Genomic DNA, 16,658 nt, shown 5'->3' with positions numbered 1-16,658 from the left:
GTGACTGTGAACTTTATCAGCTCTTGCTACTGTGCTGCTTGAAAAGCGTCTTCCCATAGAACCCACTAGAAGCTGCCAGAAGGTGGCAGTAACCCTGACAGCTCTGTCACTGCTGTGTGACTTAAAGCATCCTCCTATAAATCTTCTTAGAAGTAGTTTGCCCATAGATAGAAGTACTGCACACTGCACGCTCCTCACTGCGCACGGCCCTTGCCTTCGTGGGAACGGGCCCCTTGCTGTGCACTGTCCACCTCCTGGCCTAGGTGACCTAATGGGGGTGGACCCCTTGTTTTATTGCTCACAACCCTATCACTATCCTTAAAGACGATTTCACTCACTGCCGTGCCCCCTAACCTATACACAATCAATACTCACGCTTCTGGACAATCGGGGCCTTGCCTGACTCTGCTCATAGATGGCGTGGCCCCCTGAGCCCAGCTGCATTTTCCTTGTACTTCTGTGTCCTGTCTCTTTATTTCTCGGATCCAGCGCCTCAGCACAGCATAAGGGACACCCCACGACCCTGTGGAGCCCTCAGCCCTACAGAGGTGTATTCTTGTAATCCCAGCTACTTAGGAGGCTTAGGCACGAGAGTCACTTGAACCCGGGACGCAGAGTTTACAGTGAGCCGAGATCGCACCACTGCACTCCAGCCTGGGCAACAGAGCAGGACTCCATCTCAAAAATAAAATAAAAAAATTAGCAAGGTGTGGTGGCGAGCACCTGAGGCTGGAGAACTGTTTGAACCTGGTAATTAGAGGGTGCAGTGACACAACAGTGCACCACTGCACTCCAGTCAGGGTGACGGAGGGAGACCCTGTCTCAAAAAAAAAAAAAAAAAAATTAGCTGGGCATGGCAGTGTGCTTTTAATCGCAGCTATTCAAGAGGCTGAGGCAGAGGCTGCAGTGCACAGCGGCTGGCTGGGCTGTCAGCTCACGCCTGTAATTCCAGAACTTTGGGAGACTGAGGCAGGAGGATCACCTGAGGTCAGGAGTTCAAGGCCAGCCTGACCACGATGGTTAAACCCCATCTCTACTAAAAATACAAAAATCAGTCAGGCATGGTAGTGGGCACCTGTAGTCCTGGCTACTTGGGAAGCTGAGGCACAAGAATCAACGGAACTGGCCGGGCGCGGTGGCTCACGCCTGTAATCCCAGCACTTTGGGAGGCCGAGGCGGGTGGATCACGAGGTCAAGAGATCGAGGCCATCCTGGTCAACATGGTGAAACCCCGTCTCTACTAAAAATACAAAAATTAGCTGGGCATGGTGGCGTGTGCCTGTAATCCCAGCTACTCAGGAGGCTGAGGCAGGAGAATTGCCTGAACCCGGGAGGCGGAGGTTGCGGTGAGCCGAGATCGCGCCATTGCCCTCCAGCCTGGGTAACAAGAGCGAAACTCCGTCTCAAAAAAAAAAAAAAAAAAAAAGGAATCAATGGAACCTGGGAGGCAGAGGTTGCAGTGAGCCGAGATCCCACCACTGCACTCTAGCCTCAAGAAAAAAAAAAAGTAATCCATTACTTATAACTTTCACCATAAAAGCTGTTACGACAACTGCCAAAGTTACACATTATTTTCTTAATCTTTTATTTCAGTCAGACACTCTGTGCACTGCATGAACTTCTTACTGTGGATATGTTTAAAGACGTTTAAAGAACACAGACCCAAAGGCAAAGCCATAGTGTTAACTACAAAAAACAAAACGAAGGTCTACCTGAGGCCAGACGCAGTGGCTCACACCTGTAATCACAACACTGGGAGGCCGAGGCAGGAGGATCGCTTGAGCCCAGGACTTAGAGACCAGCCTGTGCAACACAGCAAGACCCCATTCCTATAAATAATTTTAAAATTAGCCAGGCTGTGGGATGAGCACTTCCTTACAGTGCTCCATACTCAGGAGGCCGAGGTGGGAGGATCCCTTGAGCCCAGGAGGTGGAGACGGCAGCGAGCCGTGCATGCGTCATTGCGCTCCAGCCTGAGCCACGAAGGGAGACCTGCCTCACAAAGAAAAAAAATGGCCAGGCGTGGTGGCTCGTGCCTGTAATCCCGGTACTCTGGAAGGCCGAGGCAGGCGGATCATGAGGTCAGGAGTTCCAGGCCAGCCTGGCCAGTATGCTGAAACCCTGTCTCTACTAAAAATACAAAAACTAGCCGGGTGTGGTGGTGCGCACCTGTAGTCCCAGCTGCTTTGGAGGCTGAGGCAAGAGAATCACTTGAATCCAGGAGGCTGAGGTTGGCGTGAGCCGACCTGACGCCACTGCAGTCCAGCCCGGGCGACAGAGCAAGACTCCATCTCAAACAATTAAACAAACAAAAAAACCTGTCTACCTGAATGCACCCACACCCTGTACCTTCCGGAAAACGAGGGGGGCTGGGTAGAGGATCCTCACAAGTTGCCTCAGCTCTGTCCCCGTGCTGTACACGACGGCGGGCTCTTCTGAGCTCTCAGCACCGAGCATCAGCACCCCTAGCTCACTTCACACCCTGTTTGGCAGGTGCTGTGAGCACTCCCATCCCAGGGCCGAGGACCGCGGCGCACCGCCAGCGAACCTTAGCGGCGGGCCGGGCCTGACGGCAGGAGCCCGCGTGCAGCAGGCCGAGGACACCCCGCGGGACCCGCCGCTGCCCGGGCGGCCGCACCTGCATGCCGTGGTAGCCCTTGCCCGAGTAGGCCACGAGCAGCACGACCTTGCGCTTGGGCAGCTTCCCGCGCCGCTCCTCGTCCCCGCCGCTCTTGAGCTTCTTGGCCGGATGCTCCCCGTCCTCCCAGACGCGGACGCCCCCGGCCCGGCCGCTGCGGGACCTCCGGTCCTGGGGGCGCGCAGACCCGGCGGGGGAGGGCAGCTCCGCGTTCCCGGCCATGCGCGGCGAGCTGCGGGGAGGGGCAGCGTGGGTGGGGCCGCCGGGCACCGCGCGGGGCGGGCTGGGCTGGGTGGCGGGGTCGCCCGGCGTCGCGGTCATTACCAGCGTGGACGCGGTCCCAGGCGCAGGGTCCACGGTCTGCAGGCTCCCAACAGCGCGCGCAGCGGGAGGCCCATGCGCAGGCCACGAGGGCGCGGGCCACGGCCCGACCCCTGACCCCTGACCCCTGACCCCCGGCCCCGGCCGCACCTCTGCCGACCGCTGACCTCGGGGACCCTGACGCCGGAGCCCCGTTCCCGCTGACCCCCGACCTCCCGGACCCCGCGCCCGAGCCCCGCCCCTGCCGTCCTGGACCGCCCGGCACCCCGACGGATCCGCTCCGAGGTCCCCTGACGCCCAGGTTACCCTCTGACCTCCCCAGGCCCTTCACCTCCCGCCCCGCCTGGCGGGCTTTCCCCGGGAGTCGAGGAGGCCCGGGCCACCCGCACCCGAACCACAGAGGCGCGCGCCGGGCCGGACCCCACTCACGACGCGGCGGACCGAGCCGGGGCCGGACCACGTGGGCGAAGGCGGAAGTGGAGCGAGCGGCGGGACGGCGGCCGAGCGCGGACAATTCTCAGGGAAAAGAGGCGGGATGGGGCCGGGGACTGGGTGCTGGGGCGGGGACTGAGGCGCTGAGGCGGGGACTGGGTGCTGGGGGCGGGGACTGGGTGCTGGGGCGGGGACCGGGGCGCTGGGGCGGGGACTGGGTGCTGGGGCGGGGACTGGGGCTCTGGGGGTGGGGACTGGGTGCTGGGGCAGGGACTGGGTGCTAGGGCGGGGACTGGGGCTCTGGGGGCGGGGACTGGGTGCTGGGGCGGGGACTGGGTGCTGGGGCGGGGACTGGGTGCTAGGGCGGGGACTGGGTGCTGGGGCGGGGACTGGGGCTCTGGGGGCGGGGACTGGGTGCTGGGGCGGGGACTGGGTGCTAGGGCGGGGACTGGGTGCTAGGGCGGGGACTGGGGTGTTGGAGGCGGGGGCGCCAGACCCTCCAGCATTCGCCGCCGCCGCCGCTTCCTGGGTGCTGCCGCCCGCCCCGCGGCCAGGGGAGGCTCGGGCCCCGCACCGGCCGCGCTGCGCCGTCCCTTCCCACGGGCTCGGCCCCCAGACGCTCCGCGGCGCCCACCCTGTGCGGCCCTAGTGCGGCCCCAGCCCCGGCCCCGCCCCGTTCCCAGGCCGGCGGGCAGTGGGGGGTCCCCGCTCCCTGCAGCCTCCGCCCGCGGCCTCCGGCGGTCCTCGCAGGCGCGCGCCACCACGCCCGGCTAATTTTTTCTTATTTTTTGGAGAAATGCGGTCCCCTGAAAAGTGGCCTCTCTTTTTTGTTTTTTGAAGACCGGCTCACTGTGCTGCGCGGGCCTGCCTCGAGCTGCTGAGCCCCAGCGATCCGCCCGCCTCTGCTCCCGAAGCGCTGGGATTCCACGCGTGGCCGCCGCCCCGCCGCTCCCTTGCCTCCTCTCCCACGCGTCCCCTCCTGTCCCCCGCTTTCCCTTAGACGAACTCATGTGACCCTGGGCCCGCCCAGGTAATCTGGCATAATCTCAGAATCCTTGGTGCTCTCTCTGCGGCCACGATGCAGCCAGCCACATGCTTGAATTCGGGGAGCGAGCCCCGCAGGTGGCGGGGAGAGCGCGCTCCCGGCCGCGCAGGGCGCGGAGGCAGGAGCCAGCCCGGCTGTGGCCGCCCCACTCCGCCCCCCAGGGGCTGCGCCGCCTCCTGCAGCTGCGGACTCAGCGGGGCCCGGGCGCTGTGCCCACCTACAGTCTGCAGGTGGAGAAGCCACAGGGCATACCAGGGACTGATAGGAAAAGAGGACCGAGGAGTGCGGGGCCAGGTCGTGTGGGGCCTCGTGGGCCACCGACGACTTGGCGTTGGCTCTGAGATGGGAACCCTGGGAACCCGATCTGACACCCCTTCCTAAGGGGCGCTCAGTGGGCTGCGCAGGGCTTGTGAGGAGCTGGTGGCCGAGGAGCGTGCTGCAGTTGTCCAGGTGGGAGGGTGGCTCGCCTGTGCTAAATGGCCCCCCAGGAGAGCGCCGCTCCACCACCCCGGCTCCAGGAGCGAGGGAAGGTCTATCTGCCACCACAAGGAGGAATAACACATGGAGGCCCCTACCGACCACAGCTGTTCCCTGCTCCCATACCCCCTGCTGGCCAAGCTTGCATCCCGGGTCTCTGAGAGTAAACTGAGGCTGGGGATTTGGACAGGCACCCAGGGGGCCACAGCTCTGTGGCAGTGCAGGCACCAAGGCCTGGTCCCCTGGCTGGGAGCCCTGCCCCCACGTGGCCGCTGTGTGCAGGCAGGGGTGAAGTCCCCCAACCGCCGCCTCTTCCCCTGGGCCCACCCTCACCACCTGGCTCCAGCACACAGACTTGACAGCAGCCTCACTCTCCACTGCCCAGACGCAGAAGCAACCGAGATGTGTCCGCAGGTGAACGGAAACCCTGTGGTGCCTCCAGACAGTGGAATACTATTCAGCCCTAAAAAGAAACGAGGCCGAGCGCGGTGGCTCACGCCTGTAATCCCCACGCTTTGGGAGGCCAGGCAGACGGATCACTTGAGGCCAAGAGTTTGAGACCAACCTGCCTCTTAGATATAAAAATAGCTCTGTCCAGGCCTGGTGGCTCCCCTCTCTAATCCCAGCACTTTGGGAGGCTGAGGCAGGTTGATCATGAGGTCAGGAGTTGGAGACCAGCCTGGCCAATATGGTGAAACCTCTTTTTTTTTTTTTTCTTTGAGGTAAAGTTTTGCTCTTGGTGCCCAGACTGGAGTGCAGTGGCACAATCTCGGCTCACCACATCCTCTGCCTCCCAGGGTTCAAGCGATTCTCCTGCCTCAGCCTCCCAAGTGGCTGGGATTACAGGCACGCGCCACCATGCCCAACTAATTTTGTATTTTTAGTAGAGCTGGGGTTTCACCATGTTGGTCAGGTTAGGCCGCATCAGCCTCCCAAAGTGCTGTGAGTACAGGCGTGAGCCACCATGCCAAGCCTGAAACTCCATCTCTACTAAAAATACAAAAATTAGCTAGGCATGGTGGTGTGCACCTGTAGTCCCAGCTACTCGGGAGGCTGAGGCAGAAGAATCACTTGAACCCAGGAGGCAGAGGTTGCAGTGAGCCGAGATCCTGCCATTGCACTCCAGCCTGGTCAACAGAGTGAGACCCAGTCTCAAAAAAATAAAGAGTTCTTCTTTGAAGGGTTGACCTGCTCAGCATCCTGGCTCTTTGCTCTCTGCTTTCAAGGCCAGGCCCCCTTCCTCTCCGCACCCCCTGCCCTGGTAAACAGCCTAACCCCCAGCCCTCGTCTATCTGTGGAGGCCGCATTCCACGTCTGCGACCCTTCACACCGGCTCTTTCCCCCGAACGGCACCATCTGCAGGTATAACTGCATTCCTGCATTTTTCAAGTTAGCCAATGGCAAAACCTGTCTCTACTAAAAATACATAAATTGGCCGGGCTGGCTGGGGCGGCTCACACCTGTAATCCCAGCTACTCAGGCGGCTGAGGCACAAGAATCACTTAAACCTTGGGAGGTGGAGGTTGCAGTGAGCGGAGTTCCTGCCACTTCTCTACAGCCTGGACAACAGAGCGAGACTGTCTCAAAAAAAGGGGGGTGGGGAATGAGCTCCCAGGCCATGGGCATAATGCATGATTCCAACAACAGGATATTCTGAAAGACGAACAACTATGAGGACAGGAAGACCAGGGGCCAGCAGTGCAGCTATCGGGGAGAGGGGAACAGGTGGAGCCCAGAGAACGTCAGGGGGATGTGTGGCGTGACACCTTTGCAAAGCCCAGAGTGACCCCATGATGTGAACTACAGGCTTCAGGGGGGTAATACAGAACCTGTGGTATTATAAGTGTCCATGATTTTTAAACATCTAAAATATGAATATTGAGTTAAATAGCAGTGACAAAGGCACCCCACGAAAATAACGTGTTACTGACGGGAAGAGGGCAGACGTGTCCGTACTTTCTGCTGTTTTCCTACAGATAGAAAGCTGCTCTAGACAATGTTCACACGAACAAAACTCCGTTTGCAGTGACTGTCTGGGCATTTCTTTACGTACGGACGAACCAGGAGGACCAATGCGCCCACAGCCTGGCAGCTGCTTCTCCACACCAATGCTGAGTGCAGCTGTTCGCTCCGTTTGGAAGCAGCGCCTCCTGGGACTCAGACACCAAGGTCTCCACCTCCTCTTCCTCGAGAACACTGGCCTCTCAATGAACTTTCACTTCTCTTACTTCTTTCATTAGGGTTGGCAGATTTTAGCAAGTTATTTTTATCTAATGTAAACAATATGTAGTTTAAAAAATGCAGGCCGGGCGCGGTGGCTCAAGCCTGTAATCCCAGCACTTTGGGAGGCCGAGGCGGGTGGATCACGAGGTCAAGAGATCGAGACCATCCTGGTCAACATGGTGAAACCCCGTCTCTACTAAAAAAATACAAAAAATTAGCTGGGCATGGTGGCACGTGCCTGTAATCCCAGCTACTCAGGAGGCTGAGGCAGGAGAATTGCCTGAACCCGGGAGGCGGAGGTTGCGGTGAGCCGAGATCGCACCATTGCACTCCAGCCTGGGTAACAAGAGTGAAATTCTGTCTCAAAAAAAAAAAAAAAAATGCAAACCCTACAGGAGTTCAAGACCAGCCTGGCCAACATGGTGAAACACCGTCTCTACTAAAACTACAAAAAATTATCCGGGCGCAGTGGCGCGTGCCTCTAGTCCAAGTTATTCGGGAGGCTGAGGCAGAAGAATTGCTTGAACCCAGGAGGCGGAGGTTGCAGTGAGCCGAGACTGTACCACTTCAACTAAAAAAACCAAAACAGAACAAAAGGCGGGGCACGTGGCTCATACCTGTAATCCCAGCACTTTGGGAGCCCGAAGCAGGCGGATCACAAGGTCAGGAGATCAAGACCATCCTAACATGATGAAACCACGTCTCTCCTAAAAATACAAAAAATTAGCCAGGCGTGGTAGCTCGTGCCTGTAGTCCAAGCTATTTGGGAGGCTGAGGCGGGAGAATCGCTTGAACCCAGGAGGCGGAGGTTGCGGTGGGCCGAGATGGTACCACTGCACTCCAGCCCGACAGAGCGACTGTTTGCGCCACTGCACTCCGACCTCGACCTCGGTGACAGACGGAGACTGTCCCAAAACAAAAAAGGACAAAGGATTTAGATGTTCCTCCACAGACACACAAATGGCCACCAAGTACCTGTGATGCTCAACGTCAGGACCCCTGGGGAAATGCAAATCAAAACCACAAGGCGACTGCCCTGGAGGCCCAGCTGCTCCAAGGGAACAGTGAAACGAACTGGCCGAAGCTTCCACAGGAGTGAAAGCCGGTGCCCAGGCCGGTTAGGCTCATACCAGTAACCCTGGCACTTTGGAAGGCCGAGGGGGCGGATCACGAGGTCAGGAGTTGAAGACCAGCCTGGCCAATATGGTGAAACCCCGTCTCTATTAAAATACAAAAATTAGGCCGGGCGCGGTGGCTCAAGCCTGTAATCCCAGCACTTTGGGAGGCCGAGGCGGGTGGATCACGAGGTCAAGAGATCAAGACCATCCTGGTCAACATGGTGAAACCCCGTCTCTACTAAAACTACAAAAAATTAGCTGGGCATGGTGGCGCGTGCCTGTAGTCCCAGCTACTCAGGAGGCTGAGGCAGGAGAATTGCCTGAACCCGGGAGGCGGAGGTTGTGGTGAGCCGAGATCGCGCCATTGCACTCCAGCCTGGGCAACAATAGCGAAACTCCGTCTCAAAAAAAAAAAATAAATAAAATAAAATGCAAAAATTAGCTGGGCGTGGTGGTATATACCTATAATCCCAGCTACTAGGAAGGCAGAGGCAGAAGAATCACTTGAACCAGGGAGGTGGAGGTTGCGGTGGGCCGAGATGGTACCACTGCACTCCAGCCCGACAGAGCGACTGTTTCCAAAGAAAAAAGGTGCTCAAAGCTTCCCAAAGCCGGTGCCCTGCCCCCGGTCTGTTCACCCTGTTCAGGACCCCCGACCTGGCGGGAGAGCCTTCCCACAGCACAAGGGTCTGCCCTGTGCCCCAGCACATCCAGCTTCTGCCCTGGGGCTGTATCCAGCCACTGTGGGCACTCATGCAGAGCCCTGGGGCTCCTGTGCCTCAGCTGAGGAAGAAAATGACAGAACCCTGAAAACAGTGACAAGCCAACCCAGACAACTGGTGACACGAGCCCAACAATTTCAAAGGTTTATTTCCTTAAATTGATATTACACAATATAACGCAAAGGGCAGGAAATCACACAAAATTTCCTTTAAAATTGACAAATGGTCCAGCATGACCAGGTGGAGGACATACAACCAGTGGCAGCGTTCTTGAGTCGAGGCACCCAGAACCTGCTCGGACGCACGCACACGCGGCCGCGATGGAAGCCAGAGGACCAGGGCCCCGGGCAGGATCCCCGCAGTGCCAGCTTCCCAGGACTCGGGATTCCAGTCAGCCATGAAGCAATAAATACGAACATGCCCCACAATGTGAGAATAAAGCCATCAGGGTGATGAGGAAGAAGTCACGGGGGTTTTCTTCTTCGAAGTCCAAGCACAGTGGCAATATTTCAAGTATTGCAAAGAAAAACACACGTGTGTGTATTTTTGTCTATTACGTGGCGTGTGACCCTGGAACCCCCGCATGGGTCCATGGCCCCACCGCTGCCTCCCACAGACCGGGGATTCATTCAAGTAGATTCAGGCAAGGCTGACCGAGGGCTGGGCAGACCAGGGGAGCCCAGGCGAGGTCTGCAGCGCATGCCCGCCTGGAACCCGAAAGGCCGGCCTCTCTGCGGACACCATCGGTGGCCCTGGGCAAGGCCGAGGCAAGCAGGGACAGGGCTGTCATCAGGCCTACCCTGCCAAGGAGCTGACATCAAAACTGTCAAAGCTGGAAGGGAGCTTTTGCATATTTTACTTTTTCTGAAGTCTTCCCCTCATCTGCCCCCAGGCCCAGGTGGGGAGGGTGCTGGGCACACACCTGTCCTGCTGCTGCCACAGGGAGAGGGCAGGGGACAGCCACCGACACAGGTATGCACAGAGCAGCCTCACCCACCCTCCACACACACCCCTGCACCTCTGCCTCTAACCTGACCCGGTCCTCACCCTCCCAAAACCAATTCTTAAACACCTACAAGTTTTCTCCATTAAAGAAAAAATGAGCTGCATAAAAATAAGACACATTTTAGGAATAAAGTGTGAGAAACGACAAGACGTTCCAGGGCTTAGAGAGCGCGGTGCCTCTGCTGCCGGTCCCCGGAGAAGCACCTGAAAAAAGCAGCGCCTCTCCCTCCAGCGCATGGCCCCACTCGCCCAGAGCCCGTTCTCCTCCCGAGGTCCAGGCCAGGGCAGCTCTGTGGCCAGTGTTCAGGCTTGGAGGCCCTGGCGTATGTGTCCACGTATGTGTTATGTACAAACACCAGGCCACTGCCAGGAATCGCTGCCCAGCAGTCCCTGGTGAGGTCCAGACTCTGTCTCTCATCTGCATAAAGTGCTCAGTGGCTGACAAAGCTGGGTGGATGTCTCGGAGGGAGAGGCTCCTGGAGACGGGGATGCCGAGGCCGCAGGCTCTTCCTGGGCACAGCGACTGCTGACCTGGCCTGAGCAGGAGCTCGCTTTGGCTTCGAGTCGGCAGCGGTCTCAGGCCCTTTGCCTGTCCTCTGGCGCTGCCCTGGGGCTAGAGGGTGGTGGCAACCATGCCTGCTGTGCCAGGCAGCTGGAGGAGCAGAAGTTCTGTGATCCCCACCTGCAAAAGATGGGAGAGCCCCGCAAGCTGTGTGGCTCCTGATCTGCTGGTTTCGCCACGTGACCTGCAGGAAGTCTGGCAGGCTGACGGTCCGTGGGGCCCCGGGCAGGGCTCGGCACCAGCGATCGCTACCATGGGTTTGTCTTGAGGAGTCCCGCCAGCACACGGAGCCCACCCTGCAGGTCTCAGCAGAACCCGGAGCCCAGCCAGGCCAGAAAGGTCAGGCACAGATGCCAGTCAGCAGCGCTGAGAGTCTCCGCTCAATGCACAGCTTGCCTGCGAAGGGAGAGGGAGCATGAAGGAGACGCCCAGAGCCCCCAGCCCCCTGCCTGGCGTGGCACTCACACTTGGCGACGTTCTCGATGTCGGCCTGGTCCGAGAGCATGTGCTGCAGCCCCTCCAGCAGCAGCAGGGCCTTGTGGTAGCGCGGCACGCAGCCCTCGCGGTGCTGGAACATCTCGTCCAGGGCGGCCGACTGTACCTGGGGGTGAGGGCAGAGGCTGCACAGGGACCGCCCACCCACGCCCTCCCGCGAGGGCTTCCCTGCACCCACGGCAGCACCCAGGGTGGCAGACAGGCGCTCAGGGCAGCAACGTGGGGGCACGGGCGCTGATGCCGCCTGCTGTGTACAGGGTCTGGCCACAGGGCCTGGAACCGGATGACCGCGGCTGGCGCTATTGGCCCCACCCCAGGACAACAGTGCCTGCTGCTCAGGGTCATTACTGCGGCTGCCTGGCCAGCCTGGCGGGGAAGCAGGGGCAGAAGGCGCTGACTTTCCCCAGACTGGGTCTTTACTACACGCATCATTTTTCTTTAAAAAGGAGACTCAAACACTTACGAGCTCATGCCTGTGATCCCAGCATTTTGGGAGGCTGAGGCAAGAGGATCACTCGAGCCCGGGAGACAGCAGCTGCACTATACTTCAGCCTGGGCAGCAGAGCAAGACCCTCTCTTTTTTTTTTTTTGAGCTAGCTGAGATTTTATTTTGGACCAAAAAAAAAAAAAAGCCAATTGCATTGTTTTGCAGCTGGAGGCATGGGCAAGGGGGATCCCCAGGCAGTAAACTCCCCGCAGGTGGGCTGAGGGCTAGGGCTGAGCGTCAGATGGGTCTCCCATTCCCTGTGCTCCCCTGTACAGCAACCTCCCTCCCGGGTTCTGGGGCAGCCTCAGGAGGGGCAGGCTAGGAGGGGCTGTTGCAGCTGTTCACTTGGGCAGGACGTCAGAAGACTCAGACACCAGCCTCCCATCGCGAAGACCCTCTCTTTTAAAAAAAATGCTGGGCACGGTGGCTCACACCTGTAATCCCAACACTTTGGGAGGCCGAGGTGGGCAGATCACAAGGTCAAGAGATCAAGACTATCCTGGTCAACATGCTGAAACCCCGTCTCTACTAAACAATATATAAAAATTAGCTGGGCATGGTGGCGCGTGCCTGTAGTCCCAGCTACTCAGGAGGCTGAGGCAGGAGAATCGCTCGAACCTGGGAGCTGGAGGTTGCAGTGAGCCAAGACTGTGCCACCAGGCAACAGAGACTCTGTCTCAAGAAAAAAAGAAAGGGCCCCAGCTCAGAGGCAGCTCTTCAGAACCCAAGCAGGGAGCCTGTGCTCGCAGTGCCACTGGGCGGCCTGAGGACACCACACTTCCAGACAGGTTCTCTTGGCCCGGCTGTGACTGACGCCTGGAGACTGACACCTGCCTGCAAGGCCTGAAGACCAAGTCTCTCGTTTTACAATTGGGGAAACTGAGCCTTGGGGTGAGGCATGGCAGGACGCACACGGGTCGGGGCACATGTGCAAGTGAGCATGCACGAGCTCTGAGCACCTGCTGGGGGCACCGTGCCGTCACTTCCAGAGACCTCCAGAAGTGACTCCCCCGAAGTCTCACCAAGCTGTGGGCATCTCCCAGTGGAGACAGCCGGCCTGAAGTTGCAGCCCGTGCCCCGCTGGTGTCTGCCCATCCCATACCATCTGCACGGCGTGGCTGAAGATGAGCCTCTCCGCAGTGATGCTGTGGATGCGGTCCAGGAGCCGCTGCTTGTCTAGGAAGAAGCGCTGCAGCCGCAGGCTCAGGCCCTGGCAGGACACCACGCTGGCCTTGTACAGCTCATTCAGCCTGCGCACCACTGCAGAGGACAAGGGCGGTCAGCTCGGGCTGCAGCAGACACGGGGCAGGCTGCAGTGGTCACGTCCCTCCCTCCCTGCCACAGCCCTGGCTTCCCGCGGCCTTCAGTGTGTGGCCAGGCTCAGCACCTTGTCCGGGCACCGTCGGACCCCATGGCCTCTGCGCTCTGCACGCTGGGCCAGGCCCCAAGGCCCTGCACTGCCCTTTCTGGCTGCTGCCCACCCGGCTGGGGCCTGCTTGAGCAGCCTCCGTGTCACCCTGTCTCCAGACAGTTGCAAGGCGGGCCTCCTACCCAGCCTGCCGTGTGGGCTGAGCGTGGGCAGTCCTCACCCTGCTTCACGGTGGACGACAGGCAGAGCTTCCCGGCCCGGATCTGGTCGATGGCTGTCTGCAGACCAGAGGACAGCAGCTCGGCCACCTTCAGGTACAGCACCAGCTGCTCTGCAAATCTGGGGGCGGCAGGCAGATCGAAGGAGACAGGCTGCTCCTGGCCCCCAGGCCATCACCCGCCCTGCCCTGCCAGCCCCGCCAGCACCCACCAGCACCCACCCCCATTCTCGGCTCAGCAGGCTTATCTGGTCGGCCACCACGCTCTCCTGCAGCTGGTACGCAGGACCCCCGGCTGCCTCGCTGGCACTGCCCTTCAGGGCTGCAATCTCCAAGACGTGCTGCACGAAGAGCAGTGTGAAGCGCAGGCCGTGAAGGATCTCCGTGTGCTCTTGCTGTGGGAAGTGGCTGTCAGCCTAGCACATGCTGCCCCGCTGAGGAGGGGCTTGTCTCCCTTGAGACTCGCTGATGTCACCTTGCGGGGGGCAGGGCAGGGTCCCCTCCCCTGCTGCAGCCTGGGCAGCTGGCATGGCACTCCCAACACCCCTGGGACTGCAAGGCCCACACACCCTCGAGCCAGAATGGAACCTCTGCTCACTCCAGCCCTCACCTCCATGAGGGTCTCCTCGGGTAGGTCGGGGGCCTCGAAGGTCACACCCCCCTCCAGGTTGGCAGCAATGGGGTCGGCAAAGCTGCAGCCACGTCCTGGAGCAGAGAGCTCGGGGGCTGGGGCCTCACTGCAGGCTCCAGGCCCCAGGTGGCGGGCAGAGGAGCCAGCGGAGCCCACTGCAGGGAGGAGGCAGTCAGGGGCAGGGCAAGTCTCAACGAGCAGACACCACGGCCCACATGCCCCCAGGCTCCACTCTAACAGAAGCACCGCAGGCTCCTAGAGCCCCTGCTCAACCTCTAGCCACTTACCACAGCCCCCAAGTCCCCAGCCCCCACCTCAGGCCAAGGGCTGCGGTGCCCATCAAGGGACCCTCTGGGTATCCCGGCCCCCAGTCAGACCTGCCTGGAGGAAAGCAGCTGCCACCGTCTGGGATGGGGTAGTTGGGTGGCCTGGTGTGCTACTGTGCCCCACAGGTGGGCCTAAGGGCCGAAAGGAACTCAAAAGGAAAGGCAGCCCCCACTCTCATTATGGAGCTGAGAGGTGACCCTAGCAATGGCAGTCTCTGGCCAGGATCAGACCCCCAGAAGACCAGCCCTCCACAGGCAGAATCCACAGTGGCAACCCAGCCAGGCCCCAGGCCCAGAGCGCCCCAACACCATTGGCTGGGGAACCGAGGGCACACCTGTCTGTGTGGTCTGTGCCCATCAGAGCGACTCCTGCCCAACACAGCATAGCCCACAATCCAGACACCATCCCTGCTCAGCTTGTTTTGGGCGTAAATGGCAATGAGCACCTTTCACTCACAGGTTGAGGAGCAGGGAAGGCCTGAAGGGGGGTACCAGAACCACATCCATTTTGCATATGGGGAGACAGAGTGTGGGTTTCTCGGGCCTGAGCTGCTTCCTCAGACACCCCTAGGCTCTGGTCTGGGGGACCACAGTCCAGTGACCCAAGTTGACACCCCCCTCCCCTAGGGTGCTGCCATCACCCCAAAAGGGACAGGGCCTCAGCTCAGCCAGCCCTCACCTGAGAACATTCTGGTGCGGGGTGCCTGGGGTGGCGTGCTCCCACTCGGGGGGGAGCCCACGGTGAACACTACGGGGGCGGGGCTGCTGGCACCCCCAGCACGGGCTCCTGGGTGCAGGCTCCCTCCAAAGCCAGCTGAGGGTGCTGGGGGAGCAAGGAGGGTCTCAGGAGCGTCCTGGATGCCCCTCCCCCCACAGCCTCCGAGCCCCGCCCACACACCAATCTCCATGGGCTTCTCCTGCAGGCTCTCTGTGCTGCCAGGGTCTGGCGCTTGTGTCCCAAACGCCGCCTTCAGGAGCAGGTCGGTGAGACGGCTCGTGCTGAAAGACCTGTGGGAGGGTATGGGGCCATGCTGGAGGCCCGGCCCGCCCCACCCCACCCTAACTGGGCCTTGAGGGGACCCTCTGCAGGCCAGACACATATGATGCACAGGCCCCTCGCCACCTTGGGAGGCAGGAGCGCTCCGGTCACCCTGGCTTACGGGCAGGCATGCCGAAGCTCAGGATGGAGCCTGCTGGGGCCTAGGCCCAGCCACAGGTGGGCCAGCCTCTCTGGCACCCAGCCACACTGGGTACCCACGGGAGGGTGGGGACCAGGCTTTTCCTGCGCCCCCCCCACCGGAAGTACACAGCAGGACAATGCAGGGGGGTGGGGTCAGTGCATCCGGAGCCCGTCCAAGGCCTATCTCCCCAACTCACCGGCCAAAGGGACCCTTGGGGTCCTCGCCTGGCCGCAGGCCAGGGCCCAGCGGCTGACCATGGAAGGGTCCCACCTCAGAGAGATTGGGCAGCGTCCGGTTTCGAGGGGGTGTCATTACCACGCCCTGCCGGGCTAGGAGGGCCAGCAGGTTCTGGGAGCTGGGAGTCTTTGGGAAGTCGAAGGAGGGCACAGCCTAGGAGAACAGAGATGGGGTGAGTCTAACCCATCTGAAGCCCTGGGGCTCAGTGCCTGGGGGAGGCAGCTGCATCTGCGGAAACCAGCAAGGCACGTGGGAGCGGCCTGAGCGTGAGCCCCGGAGGGGGTCAAAGGCACAGAGCTGCCTCCCTTGGTCTTTGTTCAGGACTGGCCACCCTCACCCGTCTCTTCCCCAGGGCTCTGTGCCCCTGGCACACACACGGCAGTGCCCGTTACCTTGGTGGGGGAGCCCAGGATGGGGGGCAGGGGGTTTCGCTGCAGGAAGTCAGGCAGCTTGGGTGAGCCCCGCAGGTTCCGGCAGGACTGTGGCCCGTGGGATGGCTGGGGAGGGCTGGCCTGTGGAGGGCTGAACACGGCTCCAAGGGGGTCCGTGGGGGGTTTGGGCAGCTTGGGGCGGACAACGTGCAGGTCGGACAGGTTGGGGGCGCTGTGCAGGCGGCAGCCCAGCCCGGAAGTGCGGGTGGAGTGCTCAGGCGCAGAGGAGCCTAGAGAGAGACAGGCCTCTCACTGCCTCCGACTCCCGGTCTAGGGACCCAGCCCTGGACAATCCCTTTGCTGCTACATGGAGGCCCCTTGGGGTAGCCGAGCTCTAAAGCCCACTGTTACACCTGACCCCAGCCAGCACAGAGGGGCTGAGCAGCCTGCCCAGCTAGCATAGCCAGGAGCTGGAGAGGCAGCTGGCTTCTGTTCCATGAGCTTCCTTCCCACTCCTTTCTACTCGGAAAAAGCAAGGACTTTAGACCAGAACGAACACCCGAGCAAGGGAGGCCTGGCCTCCCCACCCCACACCTGCAGACTGCACCTACCTGGACGAGGGGACCTGCCACCACGCATCTCTGCTCCCTGTGGGGAGGGCGTCCCGCTCCAGCCTGGCCGCTCAGGGATGGTTCCAACTTGGGGCAGAGAGAGAGCTGCCAGAGTCAAGCTGGGACAGAGACAGCGTGCCTCCTCCCCCACTGCCCACAGACGCCCCTTCCCAGGCCCCGCCTGCAGGCG

General features: G+C 60.6%; 2 protein-coding genes across 4 annotated transcripts in view; both read right to left on the bottom strand.

Annotated features, from left to right (window-relative positions):
- PUS1 (pseudouridine synthase 1) overlaps nucleotides 1-3,382 on the bottom strand; it is an 18,790-nt gene extending 15,408 nt beyond the window's left edge. For 2 of the 3 annotated variants that reach the window (XM_032270871.1, XM_032270873.1), the window contains exons 1-2: nucleotides 2,963-3,382; nucleotides 2,639-2,870 (exon numbers count right to left, since the gene is read on the bottom strand). In XM_032270871.1, the coding sequence (XP_032126762.1) occupies nucleotides 2,639-2,870; nucleotides 2,963-3,036 (306 nt within the window). In that variant the 5' untranslated portion in view covers nucleotides 3,037-3,382. The remainder of the gene's footprint in view (nucleotides 1-2,638; nucleotides 2,871-2,962) is intronic. The other variant, XM_032270872.1, reaches the window with a different exon arrangement.
- Nucleotides 3,383-9,106: 5,724 nt separating this feature from the next.
- Nucleotides 9,107-16,658, bottom strand: part of ULK1 (unc-51 like autophagy activating kinase 1) — a 54,019-nt gene continuing 46,467 nt past the window's right edge. The window contains exons 20-30 of the mRNA XM_032270897.1: nucleotides 16,469-16,555; nucleotides 15,879-16,147; nucleotides 15,446-15,639; nucleotides 14,967-15,076; nucleotides 14,748-14,891; nucleotides 13,722-13,897; nucleotides 13,334-13,506; nucleotides 13,115-13,233; nucleotides 12,628-12,785; nucleotides 11,009-11,144; nucleotides 9,107-10,939 (exon numbers count right to left, since the gene is read on the bottom strand). Coding sequence (XP_032126788.1) covers nucleotides 10,884-10,939; nucleotides 11,009-11,144; nucleotides 12,628-12,785; nucleotides 13,115-13,233; nucleotides 13,334-13,506; nucleotides 13,722-13,897; nucleotides 14,748-14,891; nucleotides 14,967-15,076; nucleotides 15,446-15,639; nucleotides 15,879-16,147; nucleotides 16,469-16,555 — 1,622 coding nt within the window. The 3' untranslated portion in view covers nucleotides 9,107-10,883. The remainder of the gene's footprint in view (nucleotides 10,940-11,008; nucleotides 11,145-12,627; nucleotides 12,786-13,114; nucleotides 13,234-13,333; nucleotides 13,507-13,721; nucleotides 13,898-14,747; nucleotides 14,892-14,966; nucleotides 15,077-15,445; nucleotides 15,640-15,878; nucleotides 16,148-16,468; nucleotides 16,556-16,658) is intronic.

The sequence above is a fragment of the Sapajus apella genome, unplaced genomic scaffold, assembly GCF_009761245.1.
Source record: "Sapajus apella isolate SASKATOON/1434 unplaced genomic scaffold, GSC_monkey_1.0 scaffold218, whole genome shotgun sequence".
In the NCBI taxonomy this organism is placed as follows: Eukaryota; Metazoa; Chordata; class Mammalia; order Primates; family Cebidae; genus Sapajus; species Sapajus apella.
The sequence above is the reverse complement of the archived record's forward strand: the minus strand, read 5'-3'. Positions and strand labels throughout refer to the sequence as shown.